Source organism: Colossoma macropomum, unplaced genomic scaffold (genome assembly GCF_904425465.1).
Source record: "Colossoma macropomum unplaced genomic scaffold, Colossoma_macropomum, whole genome shotgun sequence".
Lineage (NCBI taxonomy): Eukaryota > Metazoa > Chordata > Actinopteri > Characiformes > Serrasalmidae > Colossoma > Colossoma macropomum.
The window spans coordinates 18,372,008-18,399,606 of NW_023494803.1; the positions used below are offsets into that span (position 1 = coordinate 18,372,008).

Below are 27,599 nucleotides of genomic sequence, written 5' to 3' on the forward strand. Positions count from 1 at the left end.
AGTTAAGTTTCATTGAACTTACTTGGAACAGCTACAATCTCATCCTCCCTCAGCAATGTGGCTCAGCAAGTTCCAACCCAGAGAGTCTGATGTCACTACTCACTAACGACGTCAGCCACGGAGTGCACAAAGCACATAAACACATAAGAGAATTCAAATCATGAAAATTATATGCGAATTGTAGTAGTTTGTGTTTCTGACGTGCTAGAAAAATGTAAGCGAATCTGCGAATCGGTTCGACCAGTTCATTAAAAGAAACCGGTTCAAGGGAACCGATTCGTTCACGAGTCGGACACCGCTAGGGAAAACTAGCTGCTGTAATGTCTGAGAAGGGAGGGTGTGTTACATCCACCTGTGTGACAAACGGCTCCCTGTGTTTGATAGAAGTTTACTCTGCGGATATATTAGCTGTACAGAAAGGAGGGCTCGCTGTTTTGAGCTTTAACACAGGGGACTGAGCGATATATCTGTGCTGCAGGTAACGTTACAGCTGCTGTCGACGGCGCACTTTGGGAATGTCAGTCAGAGCTTGTTTGGCACTTTGGGAAACGTTGGCTAATATTTCCTGTTGGTGAAAACTAGTCAGAACAGTTTTCTCCTCCGAGTTCGACTGGGTAAGTCAGCGGTCCAGTAACGCTACACGACAACATCATTTCACCGTTCACAGACGAAACGGTTGTAACTTGTTGAAAACACAGACGACAAGGCAACGTCTTAATTTCGTACCGCTAGCAGCTCCAGCGTTTACGTTAGCTAGCCTAGCTGACCTAGCCGCTCCAGTACCGATAGCTGCCTGTGCCGAGCTAAACTTCAATGACAGCTACAAAACACCACGAACAGTTTCACATCATTTTACCACTGTGCTTTTCATTAATTACAACAGTGAAATTGACTCTAAAACGCGCTGTTTTGGATTAGGAATGTGGGGAATTTGTCTTGGAAGAACTTTCCCTACCAGATGGTTTCAGAGCAGAAAATCAGACTGGAAAGCAGGATGTTCCCACAGCCTGAGCTGACAAGCTTCATTATGTCCTAACAAGCTTCATTATGTCCTATGTTTTTTTTTTATTTATTATTTTTTTTGGAAAACCTGTGCCAGCAACCCTGGAATGGCGACACGTTTTGTCTGAAGAGAGAGAGACTATCTGTGTTCTGTGTTTGAATTTGCCTATTGATAAAGGATAAAGTCATGGTGCAAACTTCAGTGTTGTGTGAAAGGCGTGGGCTAGTCAGGAAGTTACCTTTTTACTTACTGGTCAGGTTTTGTGGTCTCTGCCATGCAGTATTTGTGAGAAATATGTATATTTTCTTGGTTAGTATGTAGAGTTTTGCCTGAAATTAATTGAGACTATGTATATACAGTGACTTCTTAAGGGGTGAAGCGAGGAGGGAGCTTACATAAAATCATCTGATAGCCTACATGGTCTTGTGTTTGTATGAGAACAGTTGTCGCTTTTACACTCATATTAAGGCTGGAAGATTCATTATTATCATTATTATTATTTTTTAAATTGAAATCACAATTTGAAGGAGTGCAATTTCCAAATCACAAGAGCTGCCATTTTAATTTTAGCCTACATTATCATCAACATTGTCTTAAGTTTTAAGTGGTGAAATTTGACCCAGTAACTTGGGAACTGCCTGTGGATGAGTTACACCAATCAGAAGCAACCAAACCCCCATGTGCTGTAACCACAACTAACTGGCAGTCTGGCACACTTTGTTCAGCATTGAAGCTTCAAGCAAGAAAAAGTGGATATGCTGGTCTTCTAGGCTTGGAGCTTAATTAAAAGATAATAATTGCAATTTAAATCACAGTCGCAATGCTGGTCAGAAAAATCTCAATAGATATTTTGCCCAAATTGTTCAGCCCTGCTTCATATTACTAACATCTACATTCTACTTGTCTCAGGTGATGTCAGACAGGTTTAATGGTGGGCTTGTTTTATAGCTAGTGTTGGATTTAATGGTACTCCATGTAAGCACGTTAAGGCCTTTACTGAACACTTTGTCTTTGCTTTGTAGGATGCAAAATAGGCTTTGACAAAGCGTGCAAAGATGAGCGTGACCTCTTGGTTCCTGGTGAGCAGCTCGGGCACGCGCCACCGTCTGCCTCGGGAGATGATCTTTGTTGGCAGAGAGGACTGCGAGCTGATGCTGCAGGTGAGACTTTACACACACGTGCACAACACACATATGAACTCTGTGTGCCAAACTTCTCCTCAAATCTCTGCTTGTTAAGGCCAAAGTGAGCAGCTTGGAAATCAAGGCTGATTTAAAGAGAGAGAGAGAACAAAACATGAGAGCTCAAAGGTTGGTCACCAGAAGGCTGAACATATTGAAGGTTATTTCTTTTGGTTAGGTGGTTGAATTCATCCTTGTATAACGTACTCTGTCAGAAAAAAGGTGCTACACTGTCACTGGGGACTTCAGTAGCTTTAATTAGGGAACGTATCTGTACTGTTCTGTACCCCTGTCTTGACTCCGGTCTTTTTAGTTTGTTTTTCAGATTTTTTTTAAAACCTTAGGTTATGAAAAGGTACAAATGTGCACTTTCCCTTGGAAAAGTAAATGTAGTGTACCTTTTAAAACCTGTTTAAGGGACACAATTGGATCTGCGGACCATTGTTCTACCAAATACACCTGTCCGGTACCCTTTTTCCCAACGGTGTAGGATTCACATTTCAGTACATTTCATTGATTCTAAATACATTACGATTGTTTAACAATTAAAAATTTTTGTATATTGTTACATATCATTAGGTCGTTCCTTGTTGCGTTTGATAACTGACAGGACTCGTTTTCTGGCAGCCAGTACATTAAAAGATTTGATTTGATGTGCTGGGTGTTGGTGAAGCGTCAGTGGAAATATACTTTGGATATAGAGAGTGACACTGATCTGATAGCAGGTGTCAGGATTGGGCTGATATCAGCAGAAATTGTCGAATGCTGCTAAAAGAGAATTAATCCGATCCACTTTTGTGACTAATCTAGCCTTAAACACACATTGTGTGATATGATGCTCTTAGCTATGTATTTCTTCCTGAGGGGCAGCAGAGTGTTTGAGTAGTTTGAGAGTACTTTTAGATCCACATCTACTGAAGAGCTTAAGTTAAAACTAGTTCATTTTAAAGCTAGTTTTTAAAGTAAACATATCGGATTGCTATCAGCCAATACTCAAGATTTCAATACTGGTATTAGAAAAGTAAAAGTGGAATTTTGCTTTATCTAATGGGATAAAATGAAAAAAACAGTTGTTACAGCAAAATTGAACCTCTGAACTTAAACTAGCTGATCTTTTCTGCTTGTTTTCATTTTATTTTTTCTTTGCCTCTAGTGAGCGTTTTAAACCAGCACGTGTACAAACAGATATCACGTTATCACTTTGTATCTTTTTATGCAGCGGCTCCAAAGTCTAGGAGGGGTGGTGTCAAAACTAACTTTGTGATTTAAATGGAAGGGCCCCATTACTGCATCCATTGTTGGTTCCCTGCTGACAAAGACAAAGCTGACAAAAAAAAGCCTTGCACAATCTAGTTGGTCAGCCAATATACAGGTTAACTGGCTTGCTTCAGATGTGATTTTTTTTGTTTAATTACTTGGATGCAACAAAAAAAAAAGACATGAAATATTAAGATAAAGTTTTAGCCTAAAATTATAAATTTTTAATTGAGTGTCTTTACTTGAGCTGGAAGTCGAAAGAAGAGAGAAATCCATTGGAGATTTGATTAGTTGAAGGGGAGACCTTGCTCTCTTGCTCAAAATAAAACTCACTGCTTGATGAAGATTTGATTCTGTTTTAGTCTTTTTTACAAGTGTGGACAAACTGCTGCTGCCATCACATTCCATCTCACTGTGTCTACTACCAGAACCTGATAGCAACTCTAGACACACTCTCTATTCCCCCCAACACCCTCTTCCCTGTCTACTTAAGCAGCTGGAAAAAGAGCCCTTCCTTTAAAACTGTTTATCCATTTTGCTTTGGTCTGTGGTTAGTTCAGAACGCCTCCCTCACCACAGTGGTTAGCTCAGCTCAAAAGCTCATCCTGTCCATATTCATGCACACTCACTTTGTCCAAGCCTCAACCTCTCCCCTTTTCAAAGAGGCCAGCCTATGATCTTTTTGTAGAAATGCTCATTCTTTCTGTTTAGACACACACTGGTATTTTCCTAACAGCCACAGGCTCTGGGTTGTGCCAAACCATGTCAACATATAGAACAATGCATCAGAAACTTTAACAGTAACTGTGGTTTTGAGAGCTGTGACCTGTAGTCTGTTATTTACTTTTAGTGACTGATCTGAACCAAGCCTCCAGTGAGTATTGTTTAGGCACAAGGAAGCTTGCTAAGCTTCTGTAGCTAAGGACCTACCTGTACAGTGTTTGTTCCAACAAGCCTGACAAGCGGCCTATTTAGCCTGGGTATAAATAGAACAACTCCTCAGCATTCATAATGACAGAGCCTGTGGACGCTTATGAACAGAAGCACATTTCAGGAACAATACACTGGTTATTGCCAGATGTCCATACCTAAGTAGTGAATGTCCCAAATACAGACTTGGCTTACTCTGTGCTTGTTCCATCCATGGGACTCCATAAACAAGTTAAAGGAGATGAAACTGTGAAGGAACTAATGCAATACTTAAAGCTATCAACAGAGATGCTGTAATAGTACTTTTTCTTTCCCAATATCGATATTGAAACCTTAAGGATTGTCCAGTAATGATACTGATCTGATATTTCTTTTTTGAAAACAACAAAGCTTTAAAATGAGCTATTCTAAAATGAAATATTTCACATAAGATGAGCATTTAGAAGTAGACTATTATTATGAAAATACTCAAGCATTCACAGCTGCATTGCATCACACATTGTGAGTGTGCACTGTTACAGAATTTGATCACTTTCTCCTCTTTGATATCCCATCCAGCATTTTCTGCTGATGTCGGTCCGATACTGATATCTGTTTGGTGCCATCTGTAGCTGTCAGTATTGGTTATAATAAATCATAAAAAGATGAACAATCAGAGATTCCAAAACACTTGTGAAAAACTGTAAGCCAGGAAGCCTCTAAAATACTTAATTAAAAAAAATATGTTAAGTTATGTGTAAGTTGTATGCACATAGTTTGGGCAGCCCTGGCCAGATGATGTATTTTGTTGATTTTTGGAGTTAACAAAACAAGCTCTACAGCAAACTGTTTTTAAAATAACATTTTGCAATAACATGCAGATGGTAATGCACAGATACTTTGTATTTGATTACCTTACAAATTTAAAAAAGGAGTAATTTTGGCATGTGCAGAAGTCTCAGACACCTTTCCAGTTGCAAAGATTCAGAACTTAAGTGGCTTATTATGACTGTTTTGGCTAGTCATCTTGCCATTAGGAATCGCCAGCTGATGACAGTTCCAGAGTGTAATAAATTTGTTGTTTAGTATCAGGTACATGGAAGAATGGATTCCACTAAATATCAGCAAATTCTAGAAGCAAATGTGACCCAGTCAGTCAAGAAACTGAAGCTAAAAAGAGACTGGCTTGTACACCAGGAAAATGATTCAAAACTTGCTTCATGAACTACTTCCAGAAATGCAAGCTGAAGCTTTTGTAGTGACCCTCACAGTCCCCTGACCTGAACATCACTGAAAATCTGTGGGTAGATCTTAAACGTGCTATGCATGCAAGATGGCCCAAGAATATTGCAGAGCTAGAAGCGTTCTGCAAAGAGTTCCTAGAACAAGAATAGAAAGACTCCAAGTTGACTGCATCATTTTTTTGATAACTGTAAGAAAGACCAGTAGAGTATTTAAAAATATGCGTCATCGTGGTGACAGTTGCCAACTTACCATTATCAATCCTTTGAGATGTTATGAAGTAATGGAGTTTGTAATCCTTTTATTGTGACAGCCCTGGAAATAATGAGGACTAAAAGCTTGTTATGGCTGTGCTCTGCTTGTTAAGTGCTCAGCATTGCTGGACAATAGCTGGGGCTCAGTGAGCAGAAGATCGTCCCACCCTGGCTTTGGCTGCAATGTTGCAAACTCATAGAGAAGTCTCTGATGAGCACTAACAAGGCTGCCAATGTGTCTGGCACCATAGCTCCCAGCCTTTGATGTGTGGAAGATAAGACTGCAAAAGATAATGACACAAAACAAAGCTTCTCTGCAATTACGCTTTCCTCAGGACATTTGTGGATATGTTTATCTCCACTGTTGCCGTTGATGTAGCAAATTTATTTTGAATGTATGTCTAATTGGGCCTGTCTGTTTTTGTGCTGTAATTTCTTGCCAATTTTCGTGTAATTTTGTGGTTATGCCTTGTCAGTGCCGTTTTAGACGGCTGATTGGATGGTCAGTGATATGTGAAACATTAATAAGGTTTTGCTTTTTTTCAGTTGAAGTCTTCAGATTCTGTCATGTTGGTAAATGTTCTTTGTGCCGAATGTGCTTTTTCCAGTCTCGCAGTGTGGACAAACAGCATGCTGTGATCAATTATGATGCTGCCACAGATGAACACCTCGTCAAAGACTTGGGCAGCCTGAATGGGGTGAGTTCAGAGTGGATCTTCTCTTTTAAAGGCAGCCAGTTCTGTGTATAACTTGACTCACATACAGTCTGTTATTTGTGGCATGGCCTCATCTGTTTGATTATTCAGAGGTTTAAATGGTAATCATTCTGAATGTTCTTAATATTTGCTTAAACAACAAAGAAGCTTGCCATTGAAGTCAGGGCAAAAAAATAACATGCCCATTTTCAGTTAGCTCGAAACAGTTTCTCCTGCATTGCTGCATGTACATTCTGATGTATAAATGTGGCAGATTGAGTTTTCAAAGTTCAGATCAAACATAGAAGCTATAAACAAATAGCCATGTATTCTGACTCACCCTTTTTTTCACTATTATTTTCTTTTAGTTAATTTCTTACTGCAAAAACACAGTTATGGTTTAAAAGTTTGGACTCACTGTTCAATGTTCAGTGAATCAAAAACATAAATGTTTTCAAAAACATAAAACAATATAAAAATATAATACAACCAGTTTGGTTGTAAATGTATGTATAAAATGTTTGTCTTGTGCAACTTTACAATTGATAAAGCATTCATGTGATACTAGAAAGCTGTGAAAAATAGTCATGCTAGACCTATTTAACTTTGTTTCAAAAAATGTATATATTTTTTAAAGGCAAATTAAGAAACTTTATAGATGTGTTGAGAATGTTGAACAGAGCCATAGAAGATTCTGAAATGATGGAGAAAGCTCTGTAGCACTGACAGTTAACTTTAATATCCAGAAATATCTTTAGTATCCAGAATTCATCATATTGTAAAAGTGTAGATCCAATCTCAAAGCAGATAACTTGACAATGAATGTAAATATTATGTAATTATAGTATATAATTAGATTTTTTCCTCACATAATTCTTTAAAGATTGAATATCTAAAAACACCTTTTGCCCCCTGTAATTTAGTTAGTATTTATAAAATAATAAAAAGTGTTATGTTAAATGTTATGTAATTATAGTTACATTTGAATGGTAGTGAATGTCACATACATGGGGTCAACACTGTATATGTCACAATTGTCACTAATGATTTATATGTAAGTTGCTGTAAGTCATTTGAAGACTGTTCATGCAGCCATAACATTAGACACAGCTTAAGTTAGAAAGTTTAATCCAGGCATGCAGAGCACAAGGCAGATGCTAAGAGGAGTGTCTTGGGCCAAAGCATAGAGGAATACATTTTTTACTGCTTTAAATCTTTTCATGTCCCTCTCCTAAAAGGCATTTCCATGTGGTGTTAGCACTTAGAGTTAAGACAGCAGCAGAACATGAGCTGAAGTAACATTCCTGGATTGTAGCACAAGGCAGTGGAAAGGGATTGAATGCGTTCAGCTTAATACTTGTAGATAAACAATCTCAGACTTGACAGAGCTTTGTTTTATATTACTAGGAAGAACACTTGGCTTTCTGGGCCTTAAAGAGAGAGATTCTTTTCCCTTTATCTCAGTGTTTTTTCACAGTGATGGTATTCTGTCATTCACTGGAGACACATTTGAGTGGTTGGATGTGCATGTAACCTTTAACCCTTTTTCCTGGTCAATTTTATCTTGGAATGCTATGAAAGCCATTAGCCAGCTGTTTAGCAGATATACAGGAGGTGAAGTTTTTTTTTTGTTTGTTTTTGTTTTTTAAGCATGGCTCCGTTCACCCACATCTCATATGTCCTTTCCACAGCCTCCTGGGGTGCAGACTCTCATTATATAACTGGCACAATCTTATTAATGTCTTAACTTGCAGACCGTAGCTTAACTTTCACTGTTAGAATGTCGAGCTGCCAAAACACCTTGAACAATCCCTACGCACCCTCCTGATGTGGTTAAAACTGCTAAGGCTTCGTTATGATTCATTACCTCACTTCTCCTTACAGATCTATTTCTTTTATATTTTCACACAAATAAAAATGAATAGATATGTATTAATTCATTTTCTTGTGTATTTAGCTGTTGTAGCCGTGAGCTGCTGTTACTAGTTTTGTTCCTCTCATATGTCATTGCTGATTTTGATTTATGTTAGTGCTGCTTGTTTTACAAGGTTGACCTGAAAACTGAACAGTTCACTGAACAGCTTTTTGTTATCTACTGTTTCCTGTCACTGTTCTACAGACTTTTGTGAATGACCTCCGTATCCCTGACCAGACCTACATCACCCTGAAGCTTTCTGACGTTGTTCGCTTTGGATATGATATCCTTTTCCACAATGGAGCAATGCAACCATACCCATACAGAAAGAATTCATCTAATGCTAATCCTTTGCTTTGAGTCAGGGGTTTGAGATTATGGTCAGTGCTAAGCTGAAAATCTCCTCCAACCTCGCCTTGTTGCAAAAGAAAGAAAAAGAAAGAACTGAGCATGCAAGAAATTCCGTTTAGACAATGGCAAATGAAACAGCTTTCTTGTTTATGAGACAGATTTCCCAGGAAATGTGCTGCTGTTTGTGTGTGTAAGGATAAGGTTATACAAGGCTCAGCTATATAGAACTGATGCGATGTAAATAAAAAAAAAAGCATATTTAAAAAAAAAAAGTCCCTGTTTTTTTTGTTGATCTAATGCCTTTCTTAATTCTTGTAAGCTGACTCATCTTTCATGCTTCCCATGTTGTCACTGAGTTAGATCTTAACTCTCCCCACATACTCACGTTTACATCATGGAGCGGAGTCAACACAAGGTTCCAGAGGAAGCCCTTAAGGTACACGTTTGCATGCTTTGCTAATTTCTGAGTACCTGATCTTTGTAGATGCTGACTGGTTGTCCATCTGGTTCCCTGTCATAATAATTACTGTTATTGTAGTTTCTGTTTCTGTAGAATCTTTTTGTGCGTCTTGGTGTGACTATGTTTTTAACACAAAAACAATTCCATGCACTCACACCAAGCTGTTTTGTGTGTTTTTGTGGATGTCAGCATGAGAAGTACACCAGTCAGCTGCAGATGGGACTGAAGGCTCTGGAAGCAAAGAAGAGAGAACAGGCAGAGGAGAAGAGCTGTAAACCCACAGAATTATCTCACTCCAAGCAGGACAAGAGTGAGAGCAAATCCACCACAGGTAACATCTAGCACCCAAGACACATTTGGTATTCACAGTTTGCTTCTTACATTTCTTTTTTACTGGGGTTGTGGGGCCAATGTGTGTAACAAGTAATAGAAACTTATAGTCCACTTATAGTCCAAACCTAAACCACAGTGGCGAACAGTGACTATTAGAGCTAGGCCTTCAGTTTAGGGCATAAGTATCAAAATCCATTGTAAATCAAGCCATGATTGGTTGATTCTTGTATCTCTTCCTTATTATGTAGGCAGTTGATTTTTAAGGCCTTCATGTCCAGCTCATGAAGTTCTAAGAAATACAGCTTGGATGTATGACTGTATCCACCTAGTTACTACAGGGACAAATAATTTCCTAATTGGACAATTTTGTTTCCCATCAAAACTTAAGAGTGTTACTACAACATAGAATTTAAATACAGCAAGTATGATAATACTTTTTACATAAAAATGAACATAAAATTGCAGACATTTTTTTTTTGTTTCAAGAAATCATCAGGCCATCTCTGAAGGCCAAGAGGACCAAAGGGTTCCTCACTGCTAAACCGTCACAAACTTGACTCAAATCGCATTGAGATGTAAAGTAATCTCTTGTTTATGTGACTTGCTGAGGTAATCTGTTACTATTAAAAGTATATTTTTACTGGATTGATTTTGCATTTTGTTACCTTTGAAGAAACTCTAAATTTAATCACTCTGTCAGCTATACCTGATTCATCATTGCTTCATTCAGTCATTTGCTTCTCTACCTCACTTGACCTTACTTCTTCTCCTTTTATTTGAGTATGACTAGCTCTATGGGCTGTACATTGTTCTCTGTACATTAACTGTGATAACAGGACGCTAGTGTAATAGAGAGTTGAAGAATGGCTAACGTGGCGTTCATGCACGCTGTGGGATTGCGTGCCAGCGTTTCGAGGTGGCTGAGGTAGAGTAGGTTGAGCTCTGTCACTTCTGGAGGTTCTCCTGATCAGAGGAGACAGTTACTGTTAATCTGTCAACCTGAAGGACATAATGGCACTGTAGGTAACCACAGTCTGTGATGCTGTTAGCGTGTGGCATGATGGGATTAACACTGAGTGCGAGTTAATCCAAGTCCGCTGTCGCACTGTGGCCAGCACTGGTAGGATTACCAGTTCAACATATTGTGAAATCACTTTTTTTTTTAAACACCAGGGTTACATTTACTCCTCTAGAGATAACTGTATTAGTGAGTGGGATTGATAATGTTACTTTATAATAATATTCATTGTTATTATACTGAACATAATCATAATCAAATGTAGTAATGTAATAACCTTCATTTACATGTGTGCCCAGGTTTTGGCTAGAATAAAAAATGTGCTTGCAGTTCTGTTTTAAGTAGCTGTTAGAATTTGATTTCTTTATATAGAATAGTAAATGATGCTTTTGTAATTTAGAATTTTGCTGCTTATTTAAAGGAGAGGTTAGCTAGATTTCTGTTTACACAAAAAGGTCTGTGCTTATGTCACATCCAGTCAGAGGTGCACTATTTTAATAATAATTTATCTCTTCCCATATCATCATTGTGATCTCCGACAGCTTCATTGAACACCGCAATGTCAATATCGTACAGCCCTACGCTACAGCATGTAAAATTTGGGAATTTTGAGTCCTCTGTGATGGGTAATTGCACCCAACATGTGGAAGAAGACTTTGTGATGCTGGTTGTGCTTTGGATCCTTTCCCAAGTGAATGAATCTGATGATTGTCAGTGCGTGGAGAACGATAAATGAGTTACCTACTATTGTCTTCATGTCTCCATCAGTATAATGTTCATTTTGCATTTGAGACCTAAACATCGAGCTGGACCTTCTTTCTGAGACTGTGTGTATGAAGTTAATACATAAAGATGTCTGATGTGGTGCAGAAGACTTTGGCGAAATCTGATTCAAAACGTCTGACTAGAGATGGACCATTCAGTGTTTTTGAGGCCGATACTGATTGCCTTTTAGCATGATCGGTCAATAGCCATTACCAATCAAGGGTGGGTTGGATGCAACATGGGTGTAGTAAGCGATTCTGGAGAACAGTTGTTGATATCTGTTAATATAGCAAAAGAAGTACACCCATCTCAACAGTGCTGCTCCAGAAGCTCTGCCCCCCAAGTTCATGGATGAGTATCGCCAAGACGAGCATTATTATTATTGGTTTTTTTTTAAGATCTTTTTGGCCATAAAACCCTTTGCAAATGTTGTATGGACAAATACCATGATATAACATCAGAGCAAACAACGACACAGCATGTAATGTAACTAACATTAACTAGGTTGTGGATTAGCACTGGACTGTCACTACAGTTGCTGTTGTGAAACTTACCAGTTACTATCACAAACATTAGCAAATGGGACAAAACAATACTGACCTATTGGTTCTGTGAAACAGCAAACAGTAAGTTCATTTTACCCACCTGTGAAGCAAAAACAGAGCAACATCCTCATCCCATTTCATGCCTTTCTCTCATTGAAGCTGAAGTCTTCTTTTTTGCCAGCTTCTTGATCCCATTTTTTCATTCCACCTTAAATGGTGCAGCAGTTACATTCTGGCACCTCAGACAAAATATGGCTCAAATATTTTTACTTCATTCGTCAGCTCTAAGGAACGACTAAGTTAGAGAAATATCGGCCAATTGTTAATCACATATTTGGGCTGAAAATTGGCCTGAAAGAAAAATTTAAGTCAGAGGTACTAATGGAAGGATTGATTGGCTATGTATCATATGTGGTCAGCAATCGGCCGAAACCGATACATAGCCGGTCGATCCTTCCATCAAGTAATAAGGAAAAAATAAGGAGATGTGATTTTGGGCAAGTATTCCCATGTGTACATTGTGTGTGCGTTTGTTTCCCGTTAAGCACATATCCTTCCTCCCTTTTTAGCCATAATCATTTACGTTTCCTTATTTTAGTTTGCACCTGAGCCCTGCATTCTGTCTGTGGTATAGAATTCTTCTAGATTGTGCTTCTGTTCTCATAGCACACTCCTCCTTTTGTTTTGCTTTTTCTGTGTGTGTGTGTGCATGCACGTTTTTTTTCTAACAAAACACCCCTTACAGGCTTCATGTAATTTGTTCCATGCTATAGGTTTTGTATTTTATACTTTGATTTTTTAGAACACTGGAGCTACTTCCATTTTTTCTTATTTTCTACTGTTCTACTATAATGGGCTTAAAAAAGACAGTCCTATGGGTTGTAGCCTCAGGATGCAAGGCACATGGGGAAATCAGATTTACACAGTTGGCCAAGACATGTTTGGTGTCTGAACTTTGCTTTTGTTTTGCACTGAAGCTACAAGGCTAATATAATGGATAACGGATAAACTGTTTTCACACTAAATGCGGAAAATTCACCACTGTGCTCCTAAATGCATTATTTTGAATTGGATTGTGGTGCAGATGTGTGAAAATGGAGTCCCTCGAAGTTTCTGCCTTTTGACCGACACTACAGGCAAATCTCAGTGTGGCTAATGGAAAAGCGACAGACATGTCTGCTTGGTAGTTCTATTCAACATAGTATCTTAGCACAAGGAATGGTGACTTGTCACAAAACCTTTGGCATGGAAGCTAGTCTTGGCCTGTGCCATCCAAGAGGAGAGAGCCTGGTCTTAATTCGTCATATAGTCTTGAATGGTTCAGCTACAGCAAAACGCGAAAAGGTCCCCCTCTTTCCGTGTTCTGCTGAAGACCCTCTCTCACTATCGAGAATGCTGCCCAGCCAGCAAGTGTTTTGCATAATGCAAACAATGTGAATAGTGTGCTTTGCATTAATTACTGTCTAGCAACATTAGCATCGTACTTCCAGTGCAGAACTACAGAAGCAAACTTCAGACACCAAACGTGTTGCCTGACTACATTTAGGGGAAAATTTTATTCAGTGTCTGTTCCTTCAAAGATGGACGGTACTGGTAAATTTACTATTAGATACAAGATCTTTTCTGCTGTCTATATTTACAAATGCAAACATTTTGTGCCTTAAAAAAGCCCATATTGTAGAAAACTAATTTTTCTTCAGTTTTTCTTAATTAGAGTTTGATGTAGTATGTAAAAAAACTTCTAGTTTAAAAACATACTGTTTACTCCCTAGTTCATGTGGTCCATGTATGAAAACCAAGCTGTAAAAACAGGCTGTTTTGTCACGATTTTTGTGATGTCACGAAAATCATACATTTATATATATCTGCCTGTTCAGTCTAGAGTTTAGCTCTGCCCACTCATGCCAAAGTTATAAGAAGTGTTTCAGCCCAGACTGCTTTTTGAACAAGGCACAATACAGGACAGTCAGTCAGAACAAAGAAGATTACATATAAATATATTAGTCTTAAAGGCACAGCTGTTTAACTGTAAGGGATAAAGAGAGGTTGGAAATGGTCATCTAAAAAATTATGATGACTGTTTTTGGTATGTAAACCCACAAAAACTGTCCCATGAGAAAAGAAATAAAACACAGGAAAATGTAGGGTATGGGCCCTTGTTAAAAGGGGTTTTATGTAATTGGTTGTTGATTCTAAATTCCACCTCATACAAATCCATACAAATTCAGCATCTAACATAATGATTTTAGTCACACTTTGTCACACTCTGAGATGTTGCTGTCGCTGATTGTAGCATTGCAAGACCTGCTTGTATGCCTACTTTTTTGTTCTTGGATGAGTGTGGTGGAGATGTAATGCTGACTCACACACTCGGGTGTGCCCAGCCCTACCCAACTGCTAGTATGTATAGCGTTGCGTGTATAACCACATTCTCTTATGAATGACACTTACACACTGTTGCCATTTTACAGTTATCTTGGCTTGATCAAACTTGCATTGTAAATGTCACATTTCCAACAATCTCCTTTGCATCTGGTTGTGACAGAAAATAAATGAGGATCTTAATAATCACTGATCACAGTCTCGAATGTTTGGTGGCCCATTTAGATATTTTTGGCAGCCTGCGTAGAACTGTATGTATGCACCATGTCTGGTCCTTTCTTGCCTTTTGTTGATACTACAGATTGTCACTGTGGCAACAGAGGCCTGGGCTTGTGCTGCTTTAGTTGACACTGCGTTAATGTAGCCAGCATGGTGGTTCAGCTGTGATGGACAACAGACTGTGCGTTTTGCATAGCTGACCTGCTAACTGGTCTGCTTCATGTTGACAGAAACAGAAAGATTATTTAGCCATTACAGGCTAAAATCTCTAACCCTAGTTTTGATATGGTAAGAGAGGGTACATTTTGGATGTTTTTTAAAACATATTTGGTAATGTTTCCAGAGTCATACACTATATGGCCAAAAATTTGTGGACATCTCCTCATCCAATGATTCTTTCAAAATTAAGAGTATTAAAAAAGAGAGGGTTTCTTCTTTCCTCCCCCCTTTGCTGCAGTAACAGCCACAACTCTTTTGGGAAAGCTATATACTAGAGTTTGGACCACTGTGAAGATTTGATTTCAGTTCAGCTACAAGAGCATTAGTGAGGTTGGTTACTGATGTTGGGTGGTACTTCTGAATCACAAACGTCATCTTAACTCATCCAGAGATATTTGATGGAGCTCTGTCACTCCAGAGATTTCAGTTCCACTGCTCAACAGCCCAGTGCTGGGGCCTTTATACCCCTGTAGGCCACGCTTGGCATCAGGCATGATGACTTTTGCCACATATGTGGCTGCTCCAGAGTGTGTCATTTTATTGGTCAGTGCTTTTCTATGGAGTTTATACAAGCTGTGTGTGTATTTGAACTCCTGTGTCAGCAGTGTGTGCTCCTTAATGCAGCTGAATTTACTAATAAGAAGGGGTGTCCACAAACCTTTGGACGTATAGTGTAGTACAGTTATTGCCTTTACCTTATTTCATTCCTTTACCACCACGAGTAAAGACCGAATAAGGTTAGCACTCCATTGACTGCCAGTGAGTTTCATTCAAGGGCCGCACTCTTAGCATAGCACTGAAAAGAATGTTTCCAGTGTTGGCTGTGCCTGAGATATTATATTATATGCTGTGTAAATATAATCATACTGAGTATGAAACGGTTGCGTGTTGGATTCATTGTGCCGGAACACAAACAGCTTTCATGCTGGCAGAACCCATTATGAGCTCTTTAGGCCAAAGAGCTGCCATGTGACCCTCATGAATGACACAATTTGTTAGTTATTTAACTGTCTCATTTAATAATTCTGTCTCTCTCTCTTCCTTTTTCTTTTCTTTCAGCTGCAGAGCCTCCAGCCTCCAAGCCCACTCCTTTGTATGGCCAACCTTCATGGTGGGGTGATGCTGATGAGGAGAATAAGGGTCAGCAGAGGGAACCAAATGCAGGTCTGTAACATCCTACCTGTGCTGACTGCGCTGTTGCATGTGTGCTATTATCAGTATTCACTTTTGATGCATTTACCTGAAATGACCTCTTAGAAACTGTTACACTGGTGAGATCTGTGGTGAAAGTATAAGAAAGACTCAAGAAATGGAGACTGTAATGTTTCTAGGACAGGCCAACAAACACAGCCTTGGTGTGGATTAGCACTCTTTTAAGCCAAAGGGGAATGAGAAGTCATTGTTTTCTCAATAATCTTAGCCTGGAACACAATCTGCCGTTTCTTGTTTTATGGTTTAATGTGATACTCCTGTGGAAGCATATCGGTAGCAAAATTCAAATGAAAATGTAATATGTAAAATGGCAATATATCCTTATGTTTGAATTTAGATTGCCCACTCATATATGTCTCAAAATAAATATTCAGATTTGGTTTTACCATTTTATTTGCCATTTGGTGCACTAGTATTCACATTTCATTTACTCAAGGATTTAAATGCTTGAGTAGCATATTTAAATTGAAATGTATTTCCAGAGCTGAATATTCATGCCTTATGGTATTGTACAATAATAGTGTGAAAATGATAATTAAAATGTAAATGTTTAACTTATATGCATTTGCACTCTCTAATCATTTCTTTGAAATTTGCATTATCAAAGAGAACACTAAGCTAGGGTGGGTTTTCCATCTACCATTTTTTTGCGAATTCTGAAAATGCGTGAATTAAAAAATAAACTTAATGGAAAAGTCTGAAATTTGTAAAAAAAACTCCCAAATACTGCAAAAAGAGTTTTTACGCTAGGACAAGGTGGAAAGTATCGCTAAAGCGGAAGTGCAAGAAAAGGGTGATAGAAAAGGGTTTTTCGAATAAATGATGTATCAAGCAGTAAGTCACATGATACAGCTTATACACAACGGTGAACTGTTGTCACGCTTACGCCAAAATAGATGGTCAGACTGTGGCGCATAGTTTTTCAAAGGTTGCTTTAGACATTCTGAAACGTCTAATCCAAAGTGCATTTGACAGATTGCTCTGTACAGTGTTTATAATTATTCTTACATTAGCAGATGAACCAGAGCAATATATCCACTCATGATGCTTACTGTCTTTATACACGACGCGATCAGAAAGCATTTAATTGAACATGTGGCCAAGTGTTCTGGTTTATTAGTCTATTCTAAAAGGAGGCTAAACTATTCACGTTCTATACGCCAGCTTCTTTTTCTAATTTTCAGTTCCAGCTTAAACAGAGTAGCGGTTACATTATGGTTTGTGCGTCCGAATATTACAGCAACACCATTTAAGGTAGGTTGGAAAATTTGAATAAGAAGCTCATTTCAACTTGGTTTCAAAATGGTGGAAACCAAGCGGAGAGGCTAGTCCTACATATTCTTGTTAATGCCATCAGCTCACCTACTAATACGCTACGTGAATTATGGAAGACTGCAGAATTAAGCTTGCTAAAAACTTTTGTTTATGCTAGCTAATGCTACATGCCCAAACAAGGCCCCCATCTCCTGTTTTTACCAGATGGCTAGCATGAACCAGCTCAATGTACCAGCGATTTTTATTCATTTATTTTTTTGTAATATGAATTTTTAAAAAGGAAAGCAGAACATTAAAGATCCCTAGCTGATTTTGGTTGAAATACGACACAGTACCTACGCAGCACAGCGGCTGCTGCCAACTGCAGCCACTATGACTAGGTGGTTGTGTGTCGTATATCTGTGTGTATGATTGCAATTTCAACTAAATCATTTTATGGTACATTTCTGGTAACAGATTAATCAGTAATGCTGGATTAATCTGTAACACGGAGAACGATTTTGACCCACTTATTAAAACAAAAAAATATACCACATGTTAATTGAAATTTTTTTTAAAATTTTTGGTAGGTCATGTATAAAGACATAGTAATCATCAAAAGTGGATATATTGCTCTGTTTCACCCCATCTTTTAACGTAAGCTCAGCTGCCACAGATAAAGCCTTTGCCGCTAAGCATGCTGCTGGCCCCGCCCTGACGCAGTCGGGTCTAATGCCTTTTTTTTTTTAGAATCATTTTGCCCTAGAATGAGCATGGTAGGCAAGAACAGGTAGTTGAGGTTTTTTGCAATTTCAAAACGCATTTTAATTAAAATAAAGCTACTCATGAAACCTCAATCTTTGTGGAAAAGAAATGTCAATACTAGTGCTCCAAATGGCAAACTGAAATGGTAAAACTGGATTCAAGTTTTCATTTCGAGACCAAAATTGCATGTAAGTGACCGATTTAAATTCAAACATAAGAATACATTGCCAGTTTACATATATGTTCATTTGAATTTTGCTACTGATCTGCTTCTGTGTACTCCAGTGTGTTTCAGTTTCAAAGAACTAAAGATCACAGTCCATGGAGAGCATTTTCCTTGCGTGGAACATATACAAAATGTTTATTTTAAATTTTAAATTAAAGATTTGTTTTTGGCTAAACATCACCAAAATACAATTCAGGTGATAAACTTGGCATACTTTGTCCTGTGCAAATGATCTGTGATTATTTTGAAAGATGAGAGTTACTTCAATTTATGAGACCCATATGTAGTCTCAGTACTGTGCAAATAAGGCAATAAACTCTTCAAAATGAAGAAGCACATTTTGAATTGACTTAAGTTGTGGTGTATCTCATTTATTTATCTACCTCAGACTAACTGCACATACGGAATGTGAACAACAGTACATTTCATAGTTTTATTTCATAACTTATTACTGTACAGCTGTACATTGGAATAGTGCAGTACTAGTGTATATTGTGTATATGTGTATATTCAGAGTCAGTGTATATATATATTTCTTTTTCTTCTTAGATATTTATATGTTTGTATTTAAATTCTACAAGGGGGCTACGCACCTAAGATTTTCACTCACTTTCCACCTGTGTAAATGTGATGTGACAATAAACGTGATTTGATTTGATTATTTATTAGTCTTGCTTTGTATTTATGTTTGAATGTTCTATCACAGGAAATCAAAAGGAAGACTCCAAAAATGAGGTCAATGGCTCCACCTCTGAACATCAAGATGGCCAACCTGAAGGCAAACCTGTTTACCCCTACCGAAAGGATGCAGGTTACTTTGAGATCCCCACTAAAGAGTTGCATTCGAGGCCCAAAACTGCAGAGCCAGAGGTTCAGGTGATCCCCACAAAAGACACAGACAATCGGACCGCTTCTACACCCCCTGTAGTGCAGAGTCATGCCTCTTTCACCATTGAGTTTGATGAGTGCACTCCTGGAAAGATCAAAATCAAAGACCATGTTACAAAGTTCTCATTCCGCCAACGCAAGACCCCCAGCAAGGAGTCCGTTTTCACACCAACAGAGGTGATGTCGGCAGAGAGCAAAGTGGCTGATTGGCTAGTACAGAGTGATGCAAGCATGGCAAGGAGGAAGTCTAGAACAGAAGATCTTTATAGCACGAAGAGTGACCTTTCTATAAACAGAACGATTCTGAAAGGTAAGGAGCTAAACTGATTTGATCATTTTAAAGGTGCAGAAGGTAATACAGTAAACAGAGTAGGACTTTGCTCAGAACTAGAGCTGGGCGATATGGCCAAAAATGCTATCATGTTAAACAAAATGCCATATTTGTAATATTCATAATTTAAGAAAGAAAACAGATTATTTTAGCTGTCTGGTGACGAGTGCTAGGCTATCCCATTACAAATGCTAAACAAGTGGCCAACAACAGTGCTAAACTGTTTAGTTTCTCAACAATGTCAGCTTAGTATGAACAGCAAACATTAGCTGGCTCGGTACGTCAGTGATGGACCACACCGCCTTAGTGCCATCACTCCTACCACACCTATGTATTCAAACACCAGCTAGCAGACATCTGGATCTCTTTATAGTAATTTGAGGGGTGAACCATGATATATCTAACACCAGACAAACAGAGTCCTCCTTTTAGCTATGTTTAAACTGAAATCAGTGCTTTTTTGTTGTGTTTGATCTGAAGTATCATCAATTCCCCGTGGTGTGCGAGTGACAGAGCTCTGCTTTAAGTTAGCCAGCTGTTAAAAACAGCTACCCTGGAAAGATAGAGTTCTCCCACTGTCCAGTGCCACACAGCATCTTCAGTTTACTTTCGTTTAAATCAGTGCTGTAACTTGCATGAAGCCACTTCTTTCTTTCACTTTCATTGCTTAGGAATGCACTAATACTAAAATATGACTGTTTAGCGCTATAACAGCGCTGTAGTTGTGTGGAGCAGATGTTATTTATCGCTGCTAAAGCTTGTTAGGATGTTAGGAAAGAGGTGAGTTCGCTCTAGGCCAGTACAGTTACGGCACTTATCTAGTCACTCACACTTGGTCACAGAAGAACAGAGCGCCGGTCGCTCCACTCAAACGGGGAATGTATAACTCCACGTTTCAGACATTGCTAAAGTATATTTGGTGACTCATTTTACTCGTCACCCCCTCCCTCTCTAATCATGTTGAAAACCCCAGAAGTGCGCCCTCTCCTGGCAACAGCAGAGTAGTGTTGCTTTCCTTGCAGTAGAAAACGCCACCAGGGCTGTCGCTAGAACGTGGAAGTGTGACAATTGTGTATTATATCGAAAATGTATCGAACATTTCTTATAGTTCTGTTGAGGAAAGTTATATTGCGATAATTATCGTTATTGTTTTATCGCCCAGCCCTACTCAGAACATGTCATTGTTGGCAATAGGCTGCAGATTTGGTGCTTACAGTGCCCTTTTATGTCACAGCAAATGTCGTCAAAGCTAAGATATAAATGGTCCATTAACATTTTTTGCACCCACTATGGCAATTTGCTATAGCGTGGAATGCTTCATGGTTTAGATTTTTACATTTGCTTGTGTAGTTTTCCTTGAGTTGCTATTGTTTACCTCCATAATTTGGGAGCGTTTGAACTGATAGGATGGTGACTGCAGTGTTGTTGGCAATAGTTTATACCCTAATGTCAGGACATGGCAGGACATGTTTGGAAATTGAAGGCGTATCCAGCAGGAGAACAATTTGAGTTTAAATGTAAAATTTGTATACAATGATGTAAAGAAGGAATTCAGGCCTCAAATATTTTTTTTTCTTTTTTATAACAAAATGTATTTTTTACTTTTCTAAAACTATTAGTTGCACCTTTTTAAATTTAGATTTTGAGGTAACACTTCACTGTTCATGCTAGATGGACATCATCATGAGGATGGCACACAGTGTGACTCTGAAGATCCTGCCACAAAACCTCCAGACGTTTCAAAGTCCGACCTGTCACCTCCACGACTTTTCACTCCACCAGAGAGAGAAGAACCTCCCGCCAGCTCAACACCACACTCTCAAAGTCAAGGCAGACAGGAACCCCAGCAAGCTTTTGTCATTGAGTTCTTTGATGACGTTGCACGCAAGAAACGTTCACAGTCCTTTACTAATAACATTTCTCCTCCAGAGTCCCATGAGCCCCTCAAAAACAGAATGGAGAAGATGAAAAGTCCCTCCCAGACTGGAGAGAAGTCAACCCCCAGTCAACAGTTTACTGTTCCCCTTAAAGATTCTGGTGGTTTCCAGAGAGCTGGATCTCTGAGAAGGGAGAAAACTGACGTTCGTATGAGTTCCTCTAACTTTTCTTCTCGTTCAGCTTCTTCAAAAGCATTTAATAGTGTTGGCCGCAGGTCCAAACTGGCCCAGGACTTTGCAGCTGAGTTTCTCAGGGCGTCAAAATCCATTTCCACTGCCACCTGGGAGAAGCCCACTTCCTCTACATCCTCATCAGCTTCCAACACAGTATCCATGGTAACAAATAATTCTTCAACTCAGTCTCAACCCCCTGTTCCTATTCCTATTCAGACTCAGGTTTCATCACCGTCCCATCAGCAAGTGCCCTCCAAATCTCTGCTCACACCCACACCAGCCAATTGCACAGATGTCAAGAACACTAAAGGTTCCAGGCAAGAAGAAGAAGACAGCTTGAGTGATGCTGGTACCTACACCATTGAAACAGAGGGACCTGATAAAGAGGTGGAGGAGGCACGTAACAAGATTGATCAGGTATTTTCCTTTTTTTCAGACTGACTAGATTCATGTTTGTGTTTCCCACAGATTCAAAATATACTTTGGTGCTGGAGCCAGGGGACGGGGTAAACACTCTAAAGCGTAAATAAATAACAAATTCATGATTCATGAGTGCTCTGCGGCCATTTAAATAGACTAAACCTTACTGAAACAAGAAATGGCCATATCAGTGCATTATGGGCATTTCAGTGGTCAATATTAGAGTAAAATATGTTATCTGGGACCAGCTCACATCATCATTATCATTATCACTTGTTTAACACCTTTTGACAATGATTATGGTTTGTTCTGTTAGTCATGATTCATTCATGATTCATGAATTTTGGCTGCTTTTTTGCATATGAGCAATATATTTTTTTCCCACATTTGAAACTATATACTATCATGTAAACATACAAAAAAATGGATGGACTGACCTACTGCCCACAGTTTTAACCTGTTGGTATTGTAAAAGATGACAGTTTAGAGGCTACAGCCTACAGTATGTTTTTTACGTACTCTTGGAAGAATGACAATGAGCTAATGTGTTTTGTGACTAACAGAACAAACCATAATCATTGTTAAAAGGTGTTAAACGTGGTAATGCACTGATATGATAATGCTAATGATAATGCACTGATATGGCCATTTCTTGTTTCAGTAAGATTTAGTCTATTTAAATGACTGCAGAGCACTTGGTGAATTTGTGCGTATCAGGGTATCTGGGCTACGAGTCTCAACATTTAGGTGTCCATATACCTGGGTGCACCACCAAAATATAACATATGTATAGGAAACACATTTCAGTAAGCTTGCTGGATGGTTTAAAGAATGGCTCAGATGTGAAACCAGTCAGACATGGACAGACTTTCAAAAAATTTGGTTTTGCGATACACACTAGTGTGCTTTGCGTAACAATTTGTTTTGTGATCTCTTCAGTATTTTCAGTTTAACTAGAGTTGTAGAGTTTTAAAGGAGACTAAGTTGCATAAATTTGTCTCACAGGCTTGCAGCAGTTGTAGGATATGTTGGTTTGTATCGAAAGGTTTGTAGTAATGGTAACTCAGTGGTTGATTTAAAGTTAGTCAAGTCTAGTCATAAAAATATAAAAGTTACTTAATTGAAAACTGACAAGAATGCGGGCTAGTTTAGATTATTTACCAAGATAAATAATATTTAATAATAAGAATAAGAATTCTTGGTCAGAGTTTATGGACTGACCAAATTCGACCTATTACCTGTTCATAAGTAGTATATTTTCTAGGGATGCACAGTGATGAGCATAGGACAGATGTTCAGATTTGATAGTACTTGAGCAGAATGTTTAGAAGACACTGGGCTACTGTGCTAAAACATCTGTACTTTATTCATTTGTACTGAATTTGTAACTCAGAAAATACGTTATAAATTTATTCACTAATCCAGGTGGATTTAGTTCCAGTTTCTACAATTTATAATTGTGTTCCTTTGTACTGTTTATATATGTGAAACATGGAATATAGCATGCAGCTTTGTAACACTACCAGTGACCAAACTCCCTCTTCTAGAATAGTTAGTTTATCTGTTGTAGTTTTAGGAAGAGCTAACTAGATGTTCTCTTCTGCTGTCAATTATTATGCCTCAGTATAATCAGACTACACAAACAATTAAATTAAACAGTAAAGCATGGGGATTGTTTGTTTTATTTTAGAAGGTAAACTAAGACTAACTGAGGAAGAGGGTAAACTAAACGAAGCAAGTCAAATAAAAATATCAGGAAACGCAACAGAAATGTTCATTCATGTTAAGTTTGCTAAAACATCTGAACTTAATGCACCAAGAAGGACTTAAGCCAGCCCAGCCCACTCATGCATGCTTTGTTCCTGACAGGTGTTTGGTGTTGGCGAGTGCCCTGAGCACAACAGTCAGTCTTCAGCAGCAACAGTGTATAGACCTGTAGGTCGTGACAGGGAGGGCCAGGATAGCCTTCCACTTAGTGAGAGTAGTCCTGGCCCAGTACTGGGCCATTATCCAGGCTTTAGTGACCCTTCCATGGGTCCAGCACAGGTAACCTCACATCTGGGCCCTAAATGTCATGGTGACTCCAGATCAATAGTGTGGGTCTGTCTGTCTGTCTGTCTGTCAACCAATCAGCCAGTCTTTGGCATAATTTTCCAGTGATTGTTCATGTTTTTAGGGGGCCAAGCATTTATTAAATATGTTGTTCTTTTTCTTTTACAGTGGAATAGCAGTCCACTTTTGTTTGCTTCATTTGCTTAATTCCCCACTGATACATGAAAAGGATAGCAACCACTGAACTTTCCAGAATGATTTACTATGGATTCCGTGTAGGGGCTGTGGTGTCATCCAGAATAAACAGACAAAAAACTTGATTTAGAGTGGTTTTGGATTAACTTTCATATTAACAATAAAAAACAGTAGAATGCCAGTGTAATGCTTATAAAACAGGGTGAGCCAAAAGTCAGGAACCTGTTCAATGCATAATTTTAGTTTGATCTTATCATTACCATCATGCATTAGATGAAAGAGTGTACCTGTGACATATGTTACTCTATGCCTCCACCATCTTGAACACAGTATTCAGTGGGTTGCACATATTTGGGTAGTTCCTGATTTGACTCATCCCATGTATAAAGTACACTGTACAGAGCTAGGAAGTACACTGGAGGAGTCTGGCTAGGGATTCTAGCTGTGGTGCTCCTGCCTGGACAGGGAATCAAACCTTCAGTCATCTGTGTAGTGGGCTGGAGTGTTATCCACCAGCTCTCTATTTCAGTGTGTGATTAATTCATAAATGAATCTTGGGAAATATTCTCCTCAGCTGGTTATATGCTCATTAGTTTGTGCATGAGCGAAAATAACAAACTGTATTGTGGGTAGTGTAAAGGCTCAACATAGTTACAGTTTTGTTCAGTTGGATCAGTTGATTGTCAAGTATCTCTTATTTACATTGGATAGAGTACCTGAAGCGTTCACCCGACAGCTGTATTATTCATGATATACTGGATCAGAACTCATCACCGTCTGCTATGGTGCAGGCTATTAGAAAAAATAAAATTTCCTTTAAAGATTTTAAAGCTGTTTCTGTTCTGAACTGCAGACATTGACAACACATCTTAATTTCTGAAAGTATTTACAGGGTGCTTGCGTGTAGAAGGAGCCAGTGATTCTTACACTGTTCATCAGAGCTTTAGTTTATCAAACACACTCTTCCCTAGCAGCCTTTAAATAGTTCCCTTACTGGCCTACATGAACTAGGACATACCAGTTTGACATTTCAGATCATAGTAGGCATGAAAACGCAATATAGCGAATACTGTTCAAGTAAAATGTACGTTGATTGCCTTGATTAGCAGTCTTTTAGATCAAATCACGACAGCTCTAGAATTGTCATGTGATGCTTGCCCCCCTTAATTTTTTCTTGCTCTAGCATTTACTTAACTTTTCTTCTGGGACTCTCTCAACGCTATTTTTTTTTTAATTGTGTCTTTCACCTCTTTCCTTTTTGGTTCTCTGGTGATGGGTGAGGCAAATCATTAAAGACTTAAGGATTTTATAGTTAGGTTGCAATCTATGGTAGTAAATAGTAACAGTGTAAATAATTGAAACATCATCTTTCAAATTTATGCCAGCTGTTGATCAGTTAGTCAGTGTTGTTTTTGTTTCTTTCTTTTTCACAGGTAGAGTCAATGGTCTTAACTACTGGCAACACCAGATGGGTCTCTCGCTGGGCTAGTTTGGCTGACAACTATTCAGACTCAGGTTCAGTGTCAGGACTCTTTGACATCCCAGCACAGATGGATCTTTCAGGTAGCTGTAAGACTTGATTTTTCCTAATCATTTTGGCATTTGCACACTTAATTTAAGGCAGCAATTTACAGAATTGTTAAACTTACCAATCAGCAGATGGACGAATCATCCATCAGACGATGCTAAATCGAAACACTGTCAGCACAGAATCAGAGAGTGGGCAGAATTCTCGGGGACGGCGAATTCTACCTCAGCTGCCCTCCATGGAGAAGACAGAAACTCCACCGCCCAGCATTCACGTTCGATCTGACTCTTACCTGAACTATGAGGGCATGGAAAGGAACATACGTGGTTCACAGCAGAAAGAAGACCTGCAGAAACTGTATGTCCCGGATGATCTGGAACCAGACAGTCTGAGTGATGCCAGCAAGTCCGATGATGGCTCCATTGTGGAGCAGGGTAGAAAAACCAGTGCTGCAAGACCAGAGAAGACTGGGCCAGAGGTTAAAAGTCAGACATCATCTAAACATGAAGCTCTCGCTTCTGGTGCAGCCAAGATGGTAAAGGACCAAGATTCTACCCCGAAGTTCTCAACAGCCACTATAACTAGACAGCATGGCAACAAACCCAACCTTGCTCTCCCTAATAGAGATGCTTCTCAGTGTGAGGAAAACCCTGTATCCCTCATCAGGCAAGAGAGTTTTACTAAGGATAGGTCCAGTGATGACATCCATTTTACGAGATTGCCCCATATCTCAAGTCCATCGTCCAGCGATGATAAAAATGCATTCAAAGGTGTGTGCAGCCAAGACACTCAGTCTTACCTCAAAGAGACAGAGAATGTTCTTGCATCTTTGGAAGCCAGGCTTCAAGTGCAGAAGCGTGACAGTGGCTCCTGCCCTCTGGAGGACTCACTTTCTGGGGAATCAGATGTGGACACGTCCAGTACAGTCAGTCAACGTAGTGGTAGAAATGCTGTCACTTCTGCCCCTAAGAAGCCAGTGATCCTCAGTGAACTCTTGAAAGAGAGAAAAGCAGCCAGCCAGCATGCTCAAGAACAAAACCGCTTTCAGTCATCTGGTGATCCTCTTTCTCAGGCATCCAGGTCCAGTCAAGCCGACAATGATCGTAAGGGGGAATCAGATAAGTGCTTTCAGTTACGTCGTAGTTCAGGAAAACATGGATCTCTGGACTTTGGCAATGAGCCTCAGAGCTCCACTATCCGTCAGTGGCCTGAAACTGTTTCAGACCAGGAGTCCAACTCGCGTCCTACTCAGAGAAAGTTCACCATCCCCCTTCAGAAAGACAACTCAAGCAAGTCCACAAAAGGTACAGTAGCCCAAGCCCTGGCCCGCTCTAACAGCCTTTCTGCACCAAGGCCTACAAGGACCTCCATGCTCCGCCGTGCCCGCCTAGGCGAAGCATCTGACAATGATGGCACTGAGACTGATCGAACATCTCAGAATTCAGATGCCAACCCTTCAACCACCAGACCCCAAGACAGCAAGAAGCTTTCCCGCTTGGACATCTTGGCTCTACCAAGAAAGAGGGCTGGTTCTTTCACTACACCCAGTGACACAGAGTCCTCTGCAGGCAAGACAGGCTTTTCCAACCGCAGCTCAGAGTCTGGTTTCTCAGCACGGAAGGCTTCAGTGTCTGACCCCAAGACTGGTGCACAGAAGGGTTCAGGGGGATTAGCCAGACAGCCAATCATCCGTGGCCGCTCAAGCAGTGCAAAGTATGCTAGCAGCACAGCTAGTGAGTATGATGCTACCTAAACCTATTTATTAATGAAATTAATTAAGAAAAATGTTCTTGTACATTGTCTTTTTATAGAATGTTGTTTTATCCTTGAAGGTAGGGCTGCATGATTCATACATAAAAACGATGTTCT

General features: G+C 39.3%; 1 protein-coding gene across 5 annotated transcripts in view; it reads left to right on the top strand.

Annotated features, from left to right (window-relative positions):
* The first annotated feature begins 299 nt into the window (after positions 1–299).
* Positions 300–27,599, top strand: part of cep170b (centrosomal protein 170B) — a 36,040-nt gene continuing 8,740 nt past the window's right edge. For 2 of the 5 annotated variants that reach the window (XM_036593046.1, XM_036593050.1), the window contains exons 1-12: positions 300–614; positions 2,026–2,163; positions 6,455–6,544; positions 8,661–8,739; positions 9,185–9,243; positions 9,457–9,598; positions 15,808–15,912; positions 18,912–19,403; positions 21,096–21,952; positions 23,825–24,001; positions 25,636–25,765; positions 25,859–27,463. In XM_036593046.1, coding sequence (XP_036448939.1) covers positions 2,059–2,163; positions 6,455–6,544; positions 8,661–8,739; positions 9,185–9,243; positions 9,457–9,598; positions 15,808–15,912; positions 18,912–19,403; positions 21,096–21,952; positions 23,825–24,001; positions 25,636–25,765; positions 25,859–27,463 — 3,841 coding nt within the window. In that variant the 5' untranslated portion in view covers positions 300–614; positions 2,026–2,058. The remainder of the gene's footprint in view (positions 615–2,025; positions 2,164–6,454; positions 6,545–8,660; positions 8,740–9,184; positions 9,244–9,456; positions 9,599–15,807; positions 15,913–18,911; positions 19,404–21,095; positions 21,953–23,824; positions 24,002–25,635; positions 25,766–25,858; positions 27,464–27,599) is intronic. The other 3 variants (XM_036593049.1, XM_036593048.1, XM_036593051.1) reach the window with 3 other exon arrangements.